Source organism: Ammospiza nelsoni, chromosome 14 (genome assembly GCF_027579445.1).
Source record: "Ammospiza nelsoni isolate bAmmNel1 chromosome 14, bAmmNel1.pri, whole genome shotgun sequence".
Lineage (NCBI taxonomy): Eukaryota > Metazoa > Chordata > Aves > Passeriformes > Passerellidae > Ammospiza > Ammospiza nelsoni.
The window spans coordinates 3057616-3076650 of record NC_080646.1 but is presented as its reverse complement, the minus strand read 5'-3'; the positions used below and the strand labels follow the sequence as shown (position 1 = coordinate 3076650).

The window sequence follows — 19035 nt, the reverse complement described above, 5'->3', positions numbered from 1 at the left end:
TGAAGTGTTTAAAGACACTGTGGCTCCTGCAGCCAGATGGGAATTCCTGCCTTGCTCTGGCTGCTCCCCAAACCCCTTGGGACACATCCACCACCAGAGTGGCTCTGCTGAATGTGTTCCCAGCCCGGTTTCATTTCCCTCATCTGCAATGTAGATACAGAGCAAGAACATTCCATTGTCTTTTAACTCTCTTCCCATCTGATGTGTGAGAAATTCCTTTGGGCTCCCTAGAACAGGCCAAGCCAAACTCCTTGAATTTTCCACTCACTGACAGCATCAGTCAGAAGCTTTCAGAGTCCAGAAAAGGGAAGGCTTTACAGAGGCAGTACTGTGAGTGACATAATCAATGGAGACCTAAGGAAGAGTGGGATGAGATATGGGGAGGGAAAAAAGGGAAAAATTAGCTTGAATATGTGGGTAAATTATTGCCAAAGGAAATTAGAGGCTCTATCATAATAAAGGAAAAATAGTTATTTTAGGGTGTTTTCAAACATTGTGCTAAAAATGGTGTAAGAAAGGTCTGGGTAAGAGCTGGGCTGTGAGGCATAAAAGGGAGCAGGCTGGGTAAGAGGTGGAAAGATGGTGAAAACAGGTAACACTGGTTTTTAGCTGTGTTAAAAGTCAGAACACAGTAGTGTTGCTACGTTCTTGCTCTCTACCTACGGCTGCAACTGGACGCAGATTGATGGGGACCTGAACACAGGGAAGAGCAGCAGCGAACACCCATCCGTGTCTCCACAATCACCCAAAGGAGCTCCCAGGCAAATCTCAGGCTGCTGCAGCCCTTCTGTGAATGCACATCCACCCCAAGTGACCATCAGTGGCCCATTGCTAGGTACCGACCAGGGTAAAACACATCCTCTGTGTTTAATTTCATTTACAGAATGGCTGCGAACAGCAAAGCAAAAGGCACGCAGAAATGTTTGGGGTTTTTTCTTAGTTGGTCTGACGAGTGGGGGAAATGGAGCAATCCCTGGCTCGTCAGAGGCTGCTGGAGAGGAATGGGTCAGTGTGGGGAAGGGCCGCGGACACCAACATCCGACTCCTTCCGAAGAGAGGGGGCAACCTCGCTCCGCTCTTCCAGCGGGGACCGAACTCGCCGCGATCCGGGGAAGGAGCAACTTTCAAAGTGCAGCTGTGCCGAGAGCTGTGCCGGGAGCTGTGCCCCGGTAAGGCCGGGACCACAGGCAACGCTGCGGGAGCGCTCCTGCTCCAGCCACCGCCACTCCCACGCTGGCTTTTCCTAAAGAACGCGAACCCTCGGAGCCCAAGGGCTGCCCGGGGGCGGGCGTGCGTGTGGGCCGGGTCTGGGCAAGGAGCTCCATCCTCCTCCTCCTGCGGGCCAGCCCTGCCCTCGGGGCAGGCCGGGGGCCGTGCCGGGGGACTCGCCCTTGGCCGGCGGGCCTGGGGCCGGAGGAGGAGCCGCTGTCCCGCTGCCTTTGCTGCCGGGCTCCCTCCGCCTCCCGGGCCGCGGAGCGAGGCGTGCGGGCGGCGCCGGACGAGGAGGAGGCGGCAGCGGCAGCGCCGGGAGCGCCGGCCCGGGACGCGGAGGTACCGTGGCTTTGCTGCCGCTTCTCGGGCACCTGCCCCGCCGCCAGGGCAGTCGGTGTGGGGGGCTGCCGGGGCGCTTCAGGTGGAAACGAGGGAGAAAACGAGCTTGTTTTTAAAGAAAATGAAAGTTCGGAGGGAACTTTGCGGGCGCAGCGCGGCCGCCCCGCCCGGCGGGGCCGCAGAGCGGCGGGACTCGCTGTGAGGGGACGCCTCAGCCCGGGGGCTGGAAAGCGGCTGGGAAGGCGTGAGAGACCCCCCAGAAACGGGGTGCAGCGGCTGGTGTCCCCCCGGCCGGCCGGGGTGTGAGAAGGGATGGCTTGGTGCTCGCTGCTCACCCGGGACGAAGGATGCGGGTCCCTGGGCTGGCCGGGTCCCTGGGCCGGCACCTCGGCCCCAGGTTCGCTATCGACACCGGGCAGAGCCCCAGCGCCTTCCCTGTCCCTGGGTCTCCCAGACCCGTGGCAATCCGCAGGTGGGATTGTCAGAATCAACAGGTGGTTTGGGTAAGGCACTGAAGTTTTAGCAGGGTTTTTTTTTATGAATTAGGAAGCGATTTTGGGCAAGCTGTGATGTTTCTGGGGGCCCGGCTCTTTTCAGGCACAATGCACAGGGTCAGACTGAGCGGGATGGTGAAGTGGAGAGGAGTATGGTTCAGGTATGGGCAGTAGCAGGTGTCAGGACTGGGAATGTGGGAAATGGGATGTAAATCCCATTTACACCTGTTCAGGTGTGTTCTGCATGGTCCCTCTCCTTCTGAACAAGATTCTGCAGAGCTCATTGATTCCCTAAATCAAATCCCTAATGAAATAAAATCATGGTGTTTGCACGTGTTACAGTTGTGTGCACCTTCCTGAAGGTAAAGCTCTGTGGGTTTTTTTAAAATTATATACAAAAAGGTCCTGAAATACGGAAATCCTGCTTACCTGGGCACTGTATGGCAGTAATACAGTGCCCATGACTACAGCATTTAGTTACTTGCAGTTAAAGGAACTGATTACCAGAACCACACTGCTATTTTTCCTAAAAGTTATTTTTAATTTTACTTTATACGAGGAAAGTTTCTGCCTGGGGAATAGGCTGAGTAGAGAGCTAAAAATCAGGAGTGGAGTGGTTTTCAAGCCTCAGGGGTCCGTGCTGACCCCCACTGAGTGTTTCTTGTACGGTTGCTGTGGGTGCACATGGCTTGTCCCCATGTCAGGGCAGGGAAGTGCCTCAGAAGCCATCGTCTGCTGCAGAGCTGCTGGGCCAGAGTGTGCATGGGAAAGTGTTTGCTCTCCCTGGAGCTGCTCAGTGCATCGAGGGCAGTGGGCAGGTGGCTGCTGGAAGCATCAGATCCCCTCCACTGCCAGAGTCAGCAGCCTGGACAGCTCTGGGAGGTGTGAGAGCCTCCCTGACCCCTCTGCCTGGTGTGTCCCACCCGTGGCATGGGGGGATGTGTGGCCCCAGCTCCTCCTGCCAGTGTGGGCAGGGGAAACTGAGGCCAGGAGAGAAGCTGGGTCTGGTGGGCCAGAGCAGAATTCAGTCCTCCACCAACACAGAGCAATTCAGCAGTTTGTGGGCTTGGATCTGGGATTAGGGATTGCCTCCATCTCAGCCTCCTGCAGCACCCAGAGCCCAGACAGGCACAGGGGTGCCAGTCCTTGTTGCTGCTGCAAAGTCAGGGTCAGCAGAAGCTGAGTGCTCCTAAAATTCAAATATTTGCCTAGAAACAACTGAAATAGGATGCAGTGATTTTTAGTGTTGTTGGCTGGCGGTTGAAACCCAGTGTAAGGAGGGAGGAGCAGAAAGCTCCCTGGATAGGAGTGATGTGGATCAGCATATTTAAAATTCCCCTTGGCCTTTGATCCCAGTTCAGGAAGCCAGCTCTGCTCAGGGGAGTCAGGGAAGGTCTCAGGCCTTGCTGCCTGGAGTGGGAGGTGGGTGATGAGCTTTGCTGAGCTATAGCCTCAAATCAGAACTTCATCATCACACACCAGACATGAGTGAACCAGTAAGAGTCAGTTGAGGTGCATCATGTCACATCTGAGAGGCGTTCACTGACTGAAACTGAAAGCAGCAAATGAAGGAGCTCTGATGCTGCTTGGGCAAGCACTGAAAATCCTCCAGGAGTTTGAGCCTCTGTGCAGAGAGGTTAAGGGGGGCTGTGCAGCTGTGGAAAGGAAAGGAGCTGGAAGTGCCTCAGGAGACTGAGCTGTGCAATTTTCTGCTGCCTGTTATACCAGGCAGTTCACAAGCAGGCAACCTTTAATAGCTCCTAAGGGGCTGATTTGCCTCCCTGGGTGAAGAAGCCTGGTGCTTCCAGGGTGGGAGAGTTCTCAGAAAGGGCTGGGCAGAGGGGACAGGAGCTGCTGTGTTTTCTTTGCCCTCTTCTCTTTTCTACAGAGGATTATCTCAGTAACCACATCAGTGTTTTTCATTTTCTCGCAGTCTTACAAGAGCTGTGGTTGTCTTTGTGGATGGGAGAGGTTTTGAGGTTGCATTTAGGATTTTTCCAGCTGCACTGCAGGGTTTCAATGGCCTGCCTTTACACCAGCTTGTGGAGAATCTGAAACTGCAGCTGTGACCCCATGCCCACCCCCTTGTCCTCTGCCCAAAGACGGAGCAGCTTTGGTGGTGAAAAATTAGGAACATTATCTTTCTGTAGCACAGAAATTAGTAGTAGTAGTCCCCTCTGTTAATTCACGTTGTGCTCTTAATGAAGCTAATATGAAAATAATTGTATTTATAGGATGATAAGTGTATTTCTGCAGTGTGACATTTGGACAGCTGTGCTGATAGTGGAGAGGAATGAACATGTCACAATTTCTACAGTGGAATGATTAATTTGTTTTGTTGTTTATTTTTAAACAGAATTAATGATGTTTCTTCGGGATGGTGCTCACTAGCAGCCTCTGCTCCTGCATTCACCTGATGGGGATCATCCAGCCTTGACAACCCTGCTTGTTCTGAAGTGCTGTGGAAAGTTTGTGTGTGGGGCCTCCACAACTGCCACCCAGAATGTACTGGTGTGTGGGAACGGAGGAATCCACTGTTTGCAGGGAGAGCACCATGGAGCCACAAAATGGTAAATAGCAGGATTTGTTTCTTTCCTCTTCACACTGGGAACAAAAGGTTCTAGCAGTGCTCAATAGCCACCTGCCACTGGGCTTTGATGGAGTTCAAAAATGTGAAAGTTTTTTGAGCCCGATCTTTGAAAATCTACAGTCTAGAACAAGGAATTTTACTTCCAGGGAAGGTGATGTTGAGCTATGGAGGTGGTAAGAATAGCATTTTCCTGAAGAGGGATGTTCTCCAAAGGCATGGGGAATTAGTCAATATATGTATCATGTCTCACCAGTTCTTAAATATGTTTTACAAGATCTGTGCTTTTTCAGTGTGTGGATGCAAATATGTTCCCAGTCACTGATGCAATGGGTATTCAGGATATGAAAGCTGCTAAAATAGAGCATCTCTTCTCAGCCTGAACAGATATTAACCTGCTCCAGTTTTACCCTGCTCAATTCCATGGCTTGCAGTGATTTTATGTTGGGCTAAATTAGAAGGTTTGTGTTTATGTAATAAAGTAATTCCCCTTTTAGAAGGGACATATGCTTCAGGTTGCTTCCTGTGAATTTTTTATTTTTTTTTTCCCTGAGCAGGCAAATTATTTTTGGATGGTTTCTCTCACTGCAACCCTCATCTCCCAGGCACTGCTGCCTTTCTCTGAGTCAAACCCCAGTTATGTTTCTGCAGCAAGAAATAGCCTCCTGCTCTTGTGTAACGGTGTTCCCCCCTTGCAGCAAGTGCTTCATTAGGAGGCAGCATCTGCGCTCCAAGTGTGGGAAGAAGGTGTGTTTGACGCTTTGTAGTGAGTAAGCAGGCTCCAGCAGAAGCTAATGTTTTTGCAGCCTTATTTTGGATTTTATCAGCAACTATGAAGCAAAACCTGATAGTTTATTCAGAGGCCTCCTTGTCTTGTCTGAAGACGTTCCTCAGCAGCGTCACAGGGAGCTCTGGGAACTCTTTCCTTTCTCCGTACGTATTCTGCCTGTTCTGTGGTTTTCCTGTTTGCTTTTGGTGATTAGCATTGTACCTTTCTGTAACGCTTGGTTATTGAATATTCTTAAAATTCTTAAATTCTGTCGTCTGGGTTTCTCTCTGGAAGAAATTATCTGCACTTGAATACTAAGCTATAAACCATGAGAAGAATTTTAATCTGTGCTAACGGTTCACAACTGTTCAGAATTGCTAAATTTTTGTTCTGCAGTAGTGCTCTGACAAGTTTTCTCTCTGTTTAAAGATACAGCAAATAAATTATTGTAGGAGTGAATAAAGAAGTGAAAAGTGGAATAGTTATATTTTCTATGTTTTGAGTTCAGGTTTTTTTCCTGAGAACTTTATTACACATTGCTGTTATGTAATTATATTCAGTTAAACTGGTTAGCTGGAAGCATGCAAATCTCAGTGGTAGACTATTCTATATAGATAAATTTGGGTTGTATTAAAATAGTCTACAGTGCTGGAAAACTGGGAAAGGGATCCTTGTAAAGCTTAAGATCCCTGTACAAGGCACCAGTACTTCCTTGGAGGATTTGCTCTTTATAAGGGTATTGTACATGCTTAAACTCATTGTTAGTGTCCTGCCAAGAATGATTGTCATTAGCTAACTGGTCCACTCCCTAAGTTTCTGGTCCTTGTTCTGGCTCGGATCCCATTACAGGGCTGAAGCAGGAGCACGGTGACTCACTCAGCCTCCACATGCCAGCCCATTGTTTATGCCCTGAGGAACAATGTGGATGCAGCCTCCTGCTCCCATTCAGCGGGAGCTGCTGGGAAGGGGAGTGAGATTCCGGATCCTTTCTTTCATGCCGACATCTCATTAGTGCTCAGAGCTTGGAGTCTTTTCTGTGCAGGAGGGACTGGCTTGTGGCTGTGGGGGTTTAACCAGAGCACGGTGCTGCCGGGGGCTCCGGGTGGGTCAGCTGGATCAGCAGGGCTGGAGGCACCTTCCAGCAGCTCCTTGTGCACCTTCATTATCTGAAGCTTTAGCATTTTTTAGGTTTTTTTCCCTGGCAGCTATAAAGCCCTGGCCAGTTGTATGTGGAGAAAATCACACTCACAGCATCCTTGTTAGATAGAAAATGTGACATTGTGTGCAGGGGCTCACCTTGCTCAGGTGTCTCCTCTGCTGTTCCTCTTGGTTGCCAGTGATCTCCCTGTGTCCCAGCGGGATGACAGCTTTCCCCAGGAATGTCTGAGCTGTGTGTCAGGGCTGGACCCTCTCTGCCCGCCAGGGATGCTGACCGAGCCCTCGGAGGGGATTTGTCACCAGAGCTCAGGATGAGGCTCCCTTGTGGGTGCTCTCAGCATCTCCCTTGCTTCCTCAAACCCTGCTTCCCCTCTCCTGGATTTGTTCTTCTTGTCCTAATTAGAAGAAACTGAGCAGGGGTATGGGGGTGGCTGCAGTCTCTCATGAACTACAGGGTTTGGGTTTTTTTTTAAAGCTTGGTTAAAGAGCTCTGCATAATCCAGAGGAGGTGACATGATGTGAATTTTGTAGGAAGTACAATGGAAACTCAAAGGCATCACTTTATGAATGTGTAGAACAGCATAAAGATTCACCCCCTTTCTATGGGCTGATTGATTTCTTTGAACATTACAAAACTTCATAGCTAGGATTTAATTCTTGCATGGTTTTCTAGGACTTCCTCAGAGGTGTAGGAGAACAATCATTGTCTTCTGAAACATAAGGGTACTTCTGTTAAAAAGCTTATTTCCTTCTTACTGGGAATTTTATTCCAAGTCACAGAGCATTCCTATGCCACTGGTGTGTGTCTCAGAGATGGGATTGGATTATCCTTCAGACATGCCAGAGAGTGTCTCTTTTCTCCTGCTAAATCTGGAAATGAACCCTGAAGAGGGGTGTTATGGTGGAAGGTGTCTAACATTACATCATTAGGGACAGCAGTGCCAAGGAGAGCTGCCTGAAGCTTTACAGCAGCTTTGCAGGTATTAACTAAATGCACCTTCGCAACTTCTTTTGGGGCAAATCAGTTGTAACTTGGTGACTTTGCACTGTCCAGGGAAGCTCAGATGGGCATGGACAGTGTGCCTGGAAAAGGGACCTAAGTATTACCTGAGGGACCAAACAAGTAACCAGAACATGTGGCTGGAGTTGTCATTTGGAGTGCACCAGAGGCCCCTGAAGCTGTGCAGGTGCTGTGCTGACCCTGCAGCTCGCAGGGCTTTCTGTTCTATCAGAAAGAAGCTGCCCACAATGGCAGTGACCTCTGCAACCCCACCCATGGCCCAGCTCAGATCTGACTCACAGGGAAAGCTGCTCCTGCTGCTTCCTGAATCCTGGGAAAGGCTCTGGTGTGAGCAAGGCTTGAACTGGAAAAGCCAAGGGGAGAGAGCAGACAGCTCAGGAGCAAGTGCAGTTTTACAGGGAAAGTTTCACAGCAGTTTGGGTGGTGGCAGTTCAAGGTTGGCCAAGAGCAAATGGAGCAGTTTATCCTCCTGGGACACACTTTGTGCCTCCAGCTTTGCTCCTGGTTGGCATCAGGGCAGGATATGTGCAGAGGTGGAACTTACTGGTCCTGGTGGGTCCCTTCCAGCTCAGCCCGTTCTCTGATTCTGTTATTTCCTCACTGCTGTTGCCTGAGTGTGAATAACTTTGTTTAAAAATCTTTCCTGCTGAATAGAGGAGGAAGGGAAAATCAGCAGCACTGATACCAGTTTGTTCCTCATGAAATCACCATGTAAACCTTAAAACCTTCCCATCAGCTGTGTGGGGACAGGAACAGCAGCTGGGCCTTGGGGCTGAATAACAGGGAAAAAGTGCTCAGAGCCTCTGTCCTGCTTTTTCCATCCACACATCACCCTGCAGTAACATTACCCTGGGTGTTTTGTGACAGTGTGGGGTGAGGACAAGGAGAGGATCTGGGAGGTGAACTGAGCATGCAGAGCCCTGGTGAGCTGCAGAGTGTGTCAGTCGTGTGAAGTTCTCCATAATCACACTAAATCAGCCTGGAAGGTTTGCTGGTTTTCTTCCTGCTGGTTGAGCTGCGAGTAAACTCGAGTCCAAACAGCAAACTGAAAGGGTTCCTGTGAGCTAAAAAAGCAGAAAATAGAACAGGTTTTGTGTGTGAGTCAGTCTCACTGCAGAGTGCCCTGCAGAAGGAGAAGTAGGAAATGTTCAGCAGGAATAGGAAGTACACCAGTAAGGCAGTAATAGGCTTGTATTTTTAAATATTTAAATAAACTCTTCATACAGAAGTGGTGCAATTTCACAAGGGGCCAAGGCTCCTGCAGGAGGCTGGTCTGCAGCTGAGCGTGCCTGTGGTTAAACCTGCCCTGCTGTGCAGAGCTGGGTGTTACAACATCCCTGCAAACCAACCTGTGTGTGTCAGAAAGGGGCAAGGAATGCTGAGGCATTTACAATTTTCCTGACAAGAACCGTCAAAGCCAGCCTGCTCTTGAACTTGAGGGCTGTGTCAAGGAGGGCAGAGCTGCTGGGAGAGCCAGTGGTGCAGCAAAGACCTTGGGAAGTTAATTGAGCAGGGAGTCTGACCTGAGACCCAGCTTGATTTACAAGCAGCAGTAAAGCATTGGTCTTCAACTGAGCTGCATCTGGAATTATCTGCTGCTTTACAGCTTTATTTTTACACCTTCATGTTAAAATTATTTGTGGTGTATCACATTGAAATGTAACTTATGACAACTCTATCAAGAAGTCTGGAAAAACCCAAAGATAAGGTGATAACGTAGCAAAGAAAATCCTTTGCCCTTAGCACTTGTACACAGGGAATTCTTTACAAGGTTCCTGAGGTGTGATTTATGAGGGAGCTTTCAGGTGAGGGTTGATTCTGGGGTCAGGGAACTGCTGTCCTCTGTTTCAGTGGGAAAACAGCAATTGATAGTGTTCACACCAGCTCAGCCTTTACCAGGGCTGTAATTGATGTAGTGTTTTGACAGAGATGTTGCAGGTGATTCTATACTTGCATTAAGAAAATGCTATGAATTATGGAGTTTTATCCTCCCCAGGGCCTATGGGGGCCTTATCCAAAACCCATTAAATTCTTTGCACTGACATAATGGGATCTTCAGGGATCCTTACAGCATTAAATCTGTGGTTTGTTTGTTTTTCACTGCTCTGATCAATAGTGGGGCTGTCAGGGCTGTGCTTGCAGAAGGCAGTGAGCTGGGAGGAGCTGTTTGCATTGCAGATAGAGGGGAGAGATGGATTTTATACCATTCAACTCCCAATCTGCTATATAAAATCATAGAATCGTGGAATTTTTAAGGCTGGAAATGACCTTTAAGGTCACTGAGTCCAACTGTTCCCCAGCAGTGCCAAGCCCACCATTAAACCATGTCCCCAAGTGCCACATCCACAGAGCTTTTAAACCCCCCCAGGGATGGTGACTCAACCATGGAGTCTGTCTCTTAATAGGTTCTGTTTCAGATTTTACATCAAGTCAGGCTGATATTTAATTCCTTCCCTTAATCTGAGTCTGTGTGCTCATTAGTGGGTCAGCAATTGCTTATTTGCATGATTATGTATCACCACAGCAGCAGCTCTTTTATGTAAGCTGCTGGTATTTTCACAACACAAGTGTCTCCATGTTTTTTTAATTTTAGGGGACCTATTTAAAAAGCCTTTAAGTTTTAGGAAAGGCTCTCACTCTTCCAAAGCCCTTCTGCAGCCAGAGGGACTCTGGGAGTCAGCAGTTTGTGTTGGGGTCTGCCATGGAGATGCTCAGTGGGAACCTGGGGCAGATCCTCTCTGTTTTGGCTCTCCCTCTCCACTTGGAGAGGGCAGCAGATCCCTGGTGAGCTTCAGGAACTTCTCATGTGCAAAGACAACCCCACTAGAGTCACCCAGGGGTGAGGAAAGGGGTCAGTGTGCCACAGGAAGAGTGGGAGGAAGGAGCTGGGACCTGGGGCTGGCAGCTGGAGGAGCAGCTTCATTTCCTCTCTGATAGTCAGTGTGTGCCTCCCAGGCATAAAGGTTGGCATTTCAGATGCTGCTGGAGAAAAAAAACTCAGTCCCAGGCTGTCCCCAGCTCCTCTCTGTGCATAGCTGAAAATCATGGAAAAATAACCAACCAAAGCAGTGACTCAAACAAGAAGTCTGGATAAATTTAGCTCAAATATTCTTGGTATGTTTGTGGTCACTGTGGAAATTGCATCACTTCTTGTTTTAATGATCAAAATATTGCTTGGAAAACTGGCATGGCTACCCGAGAAGAGCTCAAAATGAAATCCTTTAAAAGCAAGTATGTCTTTGGAATTGCTTCACCTGCAGTTAATTGGTTTTGGGGGTTGTTTGTTTTATTCCTGCCTTGGTTAAGGAGTTTTTGGACTGGAGGTTATTGCTGCTTAATTGAAAAGCCACAAGGTTTAGAGCTGATACACTCTGCAGTGTGATTATCTACTTCATATAAAAGTTCTGTCTGGGGAGTAGGATTCAAAAAGAGTGCTGGTAATTGCTGAAGACAAGACCTCCTCCAGAATCTGCCTGCATGTCTTTCTGTCTTTCACATCAAAGAGCCTTTGAAAATGCTTTTATTTTTGCATCAAACAGGAACATTTTAATTTTTTTGACAACACTAATGGACAGGATCCCTTTCCAGCTCTCATACATAGCCTGAAAAGCAAAAAGCTTGGCTCCTTAAGTGAGCTTGTAATCCTGGTCATAATTCTCCCATGTTTTGCACCTTGGACCTTTCTCACAGTGGCAGGGTGGGAATAAAAGCTGCCAAATCAAAGCTATCTGCATGGATAGGGCCAGGTTCTGGGATGCAATGGATCAGAGCTGTCCAAGGTTGGTGGGAAGGGGATGAACTGTGCCCTTCCTCATTTTGCTGTCTCTGCCTTGCAGCAGACATCCAGAAATGCTGTGAGCTGCAGTGGGGTCACAGTGTGGACACAGGAGCCTCCCAGGCAAAGTCCTTGTGCTCCCTTCACTGAAATGGGTGCTGATGTTCCCAGGAGGACAAAATACCCCCCTGCCAAAGCAGGCATTTCTGCCTCTTGTAGGTTTTGTCACAGTAGGGGAAGGCTTTGTGGGGTTTTTTTGGTAGCCCCACTGAAGCTTTGGAGCTGTCTGGGCCAACAGCAGAAGACTTTCTGTCAGGTTTCTCTTGTGCTGCAGCCACAGCTGTCCAGGTGATCCTCCCTGTGAGCCTGTCCTGGAAACCAGGATCTTCCCTGGCTCCTTGGGAGAGCTGTCAGAAGTGGGAAGTGCTCACACTGAGCTAGCTAGAAGCTGGAGTGAAGCCCCACTTCCTTCACTGTTTTATTTAGATTTTTTTTGTTTTCTTCTCCAGACTAACCCATCCATCCCTTCTCCCTGGAGCTCTTCCCAGCTCTGCATTTCCCTTGGCTCTGCTGTTGCCAAATTGTCCCTTCAAGTCTCCTCATGCCAACCATATCCAATATCTTGATTGCATTTTCTTTTTCTCTCCATGCAACACTTTAAACTGATCCAGAGTGGTTGTCTTAGTGATAAATGAGAAGTGAGGGTAGCAAGGAGTATTTTATTAGTCAAGCAGGCACAGTAAAGAAGCTCATTGAACTGTGTCTAACATGTGCTAAGCTTGGATTTTGCTGCGTGGGATGTTTGCCCCCTCAAATCTCTTGAAAGGCTTCTTCCTTTAGATGTGTCTCCTGAACATATCAGTCTTTTAATAAAAATATTCTTTCATTCTTCAAACTTTAGTCCAAGTAGCTGGAAGGAGAGTGGGTCAGTGTCCTGGTGTCACACTCCTACACCTTCTGTCCTTCTGGAGAGACAGATTTTGGCTGCTTTTGTGCTCTTAGTTTTGACCAGCAGTGGGGTTGCAGTGCTGTAAATGGGTTTTCCATGGAGGAAGGTGTTTACATGTGTTATTAAAGTGAAACACAAGCTTAGGAGCTGCTTTTCCCAACTCAGAGAAGGTGTGGGATCTCTGGATGTGTCTTTGGTGGAGCTGGTAGAAGATTTATGCTCAGAAGAGACCTGAGCAGAGACCTTGGGCCCATTTTCCTCTCACTTACACACAGCAAGCCTCTCACAGCTGGGGCTAAAAGCATTTACTTCTTCTAAAGCAAGTTTTAAATATGTGCCCAAGCAGCAGAAGTGGGCTGGCTGGCCATGAGGTGGTGCTTCCCCAAGGTAAATAATTAATGTTTTAATTTTTTTAGAAGAAGAATTTTGAGCAAATTATTTCTCAAACAATTATTTCTCAAATATTTTTTAGAAGAAGAATTTTGAGCAAATTGAAAGAGAGAAAACGGTGTGTGGGAATTTTTCCCTTCTGATGAAAGCTTGAATGTTAGGGAAAGGGTTCGGAAGAAAGTTAGCCATGAAATTTTATTTTGTGAAGTTTCAGATGAAATAAAATCTTGGTTTGGTTTCATGGCTGTAATATTTGATTCAGTTGGACAGGAATGGTCTCACTGGAGACACCTTTCACCATTTAACAATCCTCCATTTCCAGCCATGCCTGGAAACGAGCACAAAGAAAATCCAAAAGTGTTGTCATGCTCCTGCATGCTTAATGTGTATCTTCCAATTTAAAATTTGGACAGCAAGAGTGGCATAGCTGGCCTTGCCTGCAGAAGCACATTTCTGAATGATTCAAGCTGTAGGATGGGAACCAAATCACTGAGGCCAAAAGACAAAAATAGAAACTTTCACTCCAGAGCTGAGTCATTCGTATTTTCAATACAGCAACTCTCTGGCCATTTGGAGCTCTCAAAGCTTCTCTTTGGGGTGGCAGTAACAGCATCACTGTTCTCTTTGGGCTTTGCTGATCCTTTGCACCCCAAAGAGGGCACTGCTGGAGGGCTGGGGGTGTTCCCACCCTCTGTGAGAGCAGTTTTTGCCCTGTGTGAGGGCATCCCTGCCCAGAGGGATTCCTGCTCCTCTCCCAGCAGGTACAGCCCAGAGCAGTGGGAGTGGAACTGCTCTTCACAACCAACCAGTGGGGAACATCCTGTGCTCTTGCTGAGGAGAGGCATGTCCCAACCCCTTGCTTCTTTTCCATGGATAGCTGCAGGTATCATTAGTGACCCTGGATCTATTTTCCACTTTCCAGCCTGGTTTGCACAGTGCACGAGGGTTTGTTCTGACACTCATATTCCATATTGTGCTCTCTCTGACCCCATTGCCTTGCAATGCCTTTGTGCAGCCTCTTTTGTCTTCAGTTCCATTTTAACTTCTTGGACAACACAAACAATCCCCAGAGTCCCATTTTAACTCAGTTCCATTTTAACTTCTTGGACAACACAAACAATCCCCAGAGTCCCAGGAATTTGGGAGGTGCACACACAAATGCAGGAGCCTGCCCAGATCTGGCAGTGCTGGCACTGCCCAGATACTGCTGTTAGCAGGATTTGAGGCTTTTCTGTTCCCCCTTCCCTCATTATCCTGGTTGATGAAGAAATGATTGTGTAAGTGTGGAGCTGAAGCCTTTGGAGGCGTCTGTTTCTCATAACTCTGTCCTGGAGCCCAGAGAAAAGGCAGCAGTCCAGAGCATTTTCCACCCGGGACTTCATATTTTCCTTTCAAAGCTGCACTAGCAAATGCTTTTTTTCCTTGCAGGTTAAAAGTGTTATAAATAGAAAATTTCCAATGATTTTGGTGATAATTGTTCACTTTACACAACTGTACCTAAAATTGTCAGCATGCCCTGGGTGCTTGCTGGAAAATGTTCAGTGCAGATCAGCACCATGTGTGTGTGGTGCTGGCATGTAAACAGCTTCAAAATACTTCCACAAGCTGCAGTAATAGTGAAAAAGATCCCTTCAGCACTGGATTTTTGCCTTTGAAGCATTCCTCTGTGTTTCATATCTGGTTTCTTTTGGGGTTTTAAGTCTCCTTTTGGGGCAGTGAGCATTGATTGTGAGCTCTGTTGTAGATGTGGGTGGCTTTTGTGCTCAGCACATCATATTTTCCAGTGCCTTTGGCAGGCACAGCTCAGTGCAGAGCTTAGTGCAGAGCCACTCCTTTAATTAGCTGAAATAATGGATTTTTGGGGGAAATGGAACCACAGGAAATAGGCAGAAAAAGTGTGTGGAGGGCTCCCACTGCCCCTGAGAAGCTGGCACATCCCATTTGTTGTGGGAAATATTAATTAGGGTCAGAGGGGCCATGACCCAGTTCTGGCACAGGCTCTCCAGTGGGGATTTGGAGCTTCCCAGATAAACCACCTTGGTTTCAGTGTCTTCTCACAGGGGCATTTATTGGTAGTTCTGACCATTTTTGAATCCTGACATTTTAAAGCAGAGTTGGTTGAGCCACATGTATTTCACCTAAATCTGAGAGAAGGCAAAGCAGATCACTGGCTTCTTGCTGCAGGATGGTTTTGAGGCAGCTTCTGGCAATATGGGCAGGTGGGGGGAACAAGAGATCTTGGTCTGTGGCTTTATCTTCTAAAAAATGAATGAACAAAATCTTCTAACTATTTTTTTGAAAAAATGAAACCTTGAAGTGTCAGCTAGATAGAAAAGGAACCCAAAAGATACCTTTGCTTCATAAAACATTTTTACCTACTAGGGCTGACTGAAAAATTTATTTCTTTATTTTTTATTGAAGAACCCAGGGTTTTCTTCCTTGTTTAGGATGGGATTTTTCAGTATCTCAAAAATTTCCAGAGGACTGAAAAATTTTTCTTACCCATCTAATAGGAAAGTGCAATGTAGGACAGATCCATCATCCTTTGAAATCACTGTTGGCTGCTGCTCAGTTTGTTATCCTGAAGTTTTCCAAAGCAGCACAGGATTCATGAATCTGTTGCAGAGACTCAGAAATAACATGGCTTTCCATTAATTTTGCAAACCAGCTGGGCAGAGCTTTTGTGGAGTAGTATTGAAAAACATTCAGTGACACCGGTGAGTTTTGGAATGTTTGGAGGTGCTGGCTTTAAATATTCTGCACATCTTCACCCTCATCCCTGTCCCGTTTTTCAGCTGTGCAGTGGCAGCACTCAGAAGTCAAAATGGCAAAAGATTAAGCTGGGGAGGGTGAGCTGCAGCCATCTGGTGCTGTTGAGGAATTAATGTGTGAGCTCAGCCTCCCTGCCCACCCCCATCCCCACATCCTCTGCACCAGAGGCTTGGATTTCGCCGTAATGGGACGGGGAGATGAAAATATCTGTCAGGGCTAAACTGTGGTGGTTAATTCAGACAAAGGAGCAGCCAGTCAGCCATTCCATCCAGTGGCCACTGCAGGAGCTGCTGGGGCTGGAGCAGAGGTGGGTGGTTATCAGTCCCAGGAATTGACAGCTGAGTGGGGCATCGCTGGGGGGATGCTCTGGTAAAGCATCAGCTTGATTTGCTCCTGGCTCTGGAAATACCTGCACACATTATGACAAGGTCAGTAGCAGTTTTCAAGTTGTATTATTGTTGTAATTCTGCTTTTGGAGGAGGTTAGCTTCCTGATTTATCCTGGGTTAAAGCATCTAATGTATATCTTGCTCTGCTAAATAAAAATTTCCTACCTAGTTGCCAAAGATCTGCTGGTTATGGAAGGGCCTAATGTGGCATTTACAAACTCCTGTGAGTTTATGTGTCAGAGATGCAGTGATTTGGGCTATTGAGAAATAATCATCTGTACATTGTGCTGCTTTGTTATGCAGCTCTTTGCTGATTCACAGCACTGACTTGCAAACCCTCCCCTTTTACTGATGGCACTCTGTCAATTTAGGAATTTTAGAGGGTTTTTTTCCACCTGCTGTTATAATAAGGCCTGTGACAGGGTCTAACTACACATGACCCTGAAATTCTCATGGTACTCTTTATTACTAAAAAGGCTTATTTTTATTTTGTTTCTCTGAGCCGGGCCAGCAGTTTGCTGCACTTTAAAAGTGATACCTTGTGCCCTTTTAATGGCAATAAAATAACATTGCTTTTTTATTGATAACCTCTGGTTTCATTGGGATGTTTTGTAAAAGAAAATTAGTCTTGCCCTTAGCTTTTATAGGGCTGTTATGGCAAAGCTACACTTAAAATGTATTTCCAAAGCATAAATCATTGAAATCAAGAGAGAAATAATTCTAGAGTTAGTCGTTTTTGTACAAGCTGTTAAGTGGTGTGAGGAATAGATGATGGATGCATTTTTAGTGTCAGCAGATGCATCCCCTTTCCCCCCACAAACAGCCCTGGTTTGCTTACAGCTTTTTTAGTAGAAAGCAAGAGAAGAAAAGAAGCTGTGGATTTATGGAGAGGTTAAACAAATATGATGCAGAAGCTGCATATTAAAGAGTAAACTCCATGGCTTTATTTTCATAGATGTTCAAAGCTGTTAGAGAAAAAAAAAACACAGGTTCCTCAATTCAAATAGGCTTCATTTATCTGTTTTTGGTGCTGCTTTGGGGCAGTGCTCTGAGAGGAACCTGTGCCAGCACAGGAACTGCCCAGATCTGTGTGCAATAAAGCAGAAACTAAAAAAGATGGCACAGGGTGTGTAAAGTTTGTGGAGTTTCTTGGATAGTACAGGAGTATCCGAGAAGTCCTGCTGGGATATCATCCCTTGCACACAGAAAGTGCATTGTGCAGGAACACAGACCCTGTGTGCAGCGTGCACAAGCTGGTTCCTAAATCCATAAAATCCAAGAATTTACAGCCCTTTGCTACATCTGGGCTCAAATGCTCAGCATGTTGCACAATCAAGTCCAAAAGCAGAGGTTCAGCGTTCCTGAGCTCCAGTATTGCTCAGGGCTGGGTGTGACTGAGGTGACTCTGACAGGAGAGCCATGAGGAGCTCGGGCAGGAGCAGGAGACATGTGAGGTTAAAAGCAGAGCAGAATTTCTTTGGATTTCAGCCCAGATTTCTGCTAAAAATGGCTGGTGCATGTATTGGCAAAATGTTATTCCAGCCTACACGAATGGCACTGCTGATGGTAGGTCAGTCATGCATCTTGTAGAAATAACCAGTCTTTAGTCAGTAAAATGTAGTTTTCCTTATTTATTTTCCCCCCACCGGTGAGTATAAATGAAGGTTATAGAACATGCTGCTTCTTAATTTGCCCTAGTTTTTCAGAAGCCAATATATCATTTACTAAGTCACCAGGAAGTCTTCTGTAAACTGGGTAATTTTGCTGGTGAGATGTTAACTTTGCCTTGGATGGTGTTTGTCCTTTTTGGAAATTTGGGAATTGACAGCCAACCTTGTCTCATTTAACCTCTGAAAGCTCTACTAAAATCTGACAGCACCATGTGAGTACAGCTGTTGCAAACTTTTTTACCTGTGTCTCACCAGTTTTGCACTTTTCGGCTTTCAGTTGATAGTCACAAGGAGTTTTTTTTGCTGGAGACCTTTGGCAGCTTCTTCCCTCAGGCCTAAGGCAGGAGGTCAATTTTACCCTGCAGAATGGAACCATAGAAGGAAGTTTTGGTGTAAGAAATTTGAGATGGGTAGCATTATCTTGCTGCCAGGAATATTTCATATAAAAATATTGGTTTCCAACAGTAGAATTGACCAGATTTCTTACACTCAGTGAAACCCTTATTGAATTCTGCCTGATGAATCGAGATATTCAAAACTGAGCAGTTTTTATTTGGTCAATAAAAGTTTCCCTAAAACAAGACTGGAATAGAGTTTAAGGACTAAAATGAATATACTGAAGATTGTTCTGGCAGTAAGCTCCATGGAGCCAGGTGTGACCTTCCAGTTCCTGGAGATCCCAGAATTCTACCCCTAACTCATGGCCAGCCCATGTTCTTCCAGGGCTGGTGGCACCAGGGGTTGTGACTGAGCCATTGCACCACAAAGGATTTCAGGGGGGCCAAAAGTGTAAGGGGAAGCCCAACACATTGGCTGAGTTGTTTTGTGAAGTAGTAATTTGGCAAAACACAGAAGTGGTGTTGAGTTAGGGTCAAGCAGGCGAGTTCCTCCTTCCCACAACCCTGTGACCCTTCTTGTGCTGTTGGAGTGGGGCGGCTCCAGCAGGAGAGGTGGAAAATGCTCCTTTTAAACTTCCTTTATTCCCAGTTCTGTGTGTGGGAGGGTGGCTGGAGACCTCTCTGCTTGAGGGGAGCGTGACACCAGGATCTGATGAATCTCTGATTGTGAGATTCTTGTACCTCCACCCTCCCAGGCCATGATTTAAAATCAAAGAGAGATGGTCCTGCTCAATTCTTTGGCAGAAAGGGTGTGCTTTTACATCTGGAATGGCTGCAGATGTGGGCCTTGAGTGACAGTCCCCAAAATCAGGATTGAGGCTGGAATTGAGTGAAATTTGTCCCTCCTTTCTGCAATTTGTAGGAAGCAGATGGAAGTTGCCCTGCTCTGTCAGCCCTGGTGTGCAGGGCTCCTTGAGCAGGAAGCTGAGGAGCTTCCAGCTGTTTTGTATCTCTGATGTGAGGCATTTTTTCCTCCAAGGGGAATTCCAGAGCTTCTCTCTAGGTTCAGGATTTCATCACAGAGTGCCAAGAGGGGAGGCTGCTTGTTCCAGTAACTGCAGTGTTTGCTTGGATCTGTACTTCTTGAATTTTCTTAGTCCAGTTGTTTTGACT

General features: G+C 46.9%; 1 protein-coding gene across 1 annotated transcript in view; it reads left to right on the top strand.

Moving 5' to 3' along the window:
* Positions 1-4519: 4519 nt before the first annotated feature.
* LRRK1 (leucine rich repeat kinase 1) overlaps positions 4520-19035 on the top strand; it is a 69311-nt gene continuing 54795 nt past the window's right edge. The window contains exon 1 of the mRNA XM_059482093.1: positions 4520-4615. Coding sequence (XP_059338076.1) covers positions 4549-4615 — 67 coding nt within the window. The 5' untranslated portion in view covers positions 4520-4548. The remainder of the gene's footprint in view (positions 4616-19035) is intronic.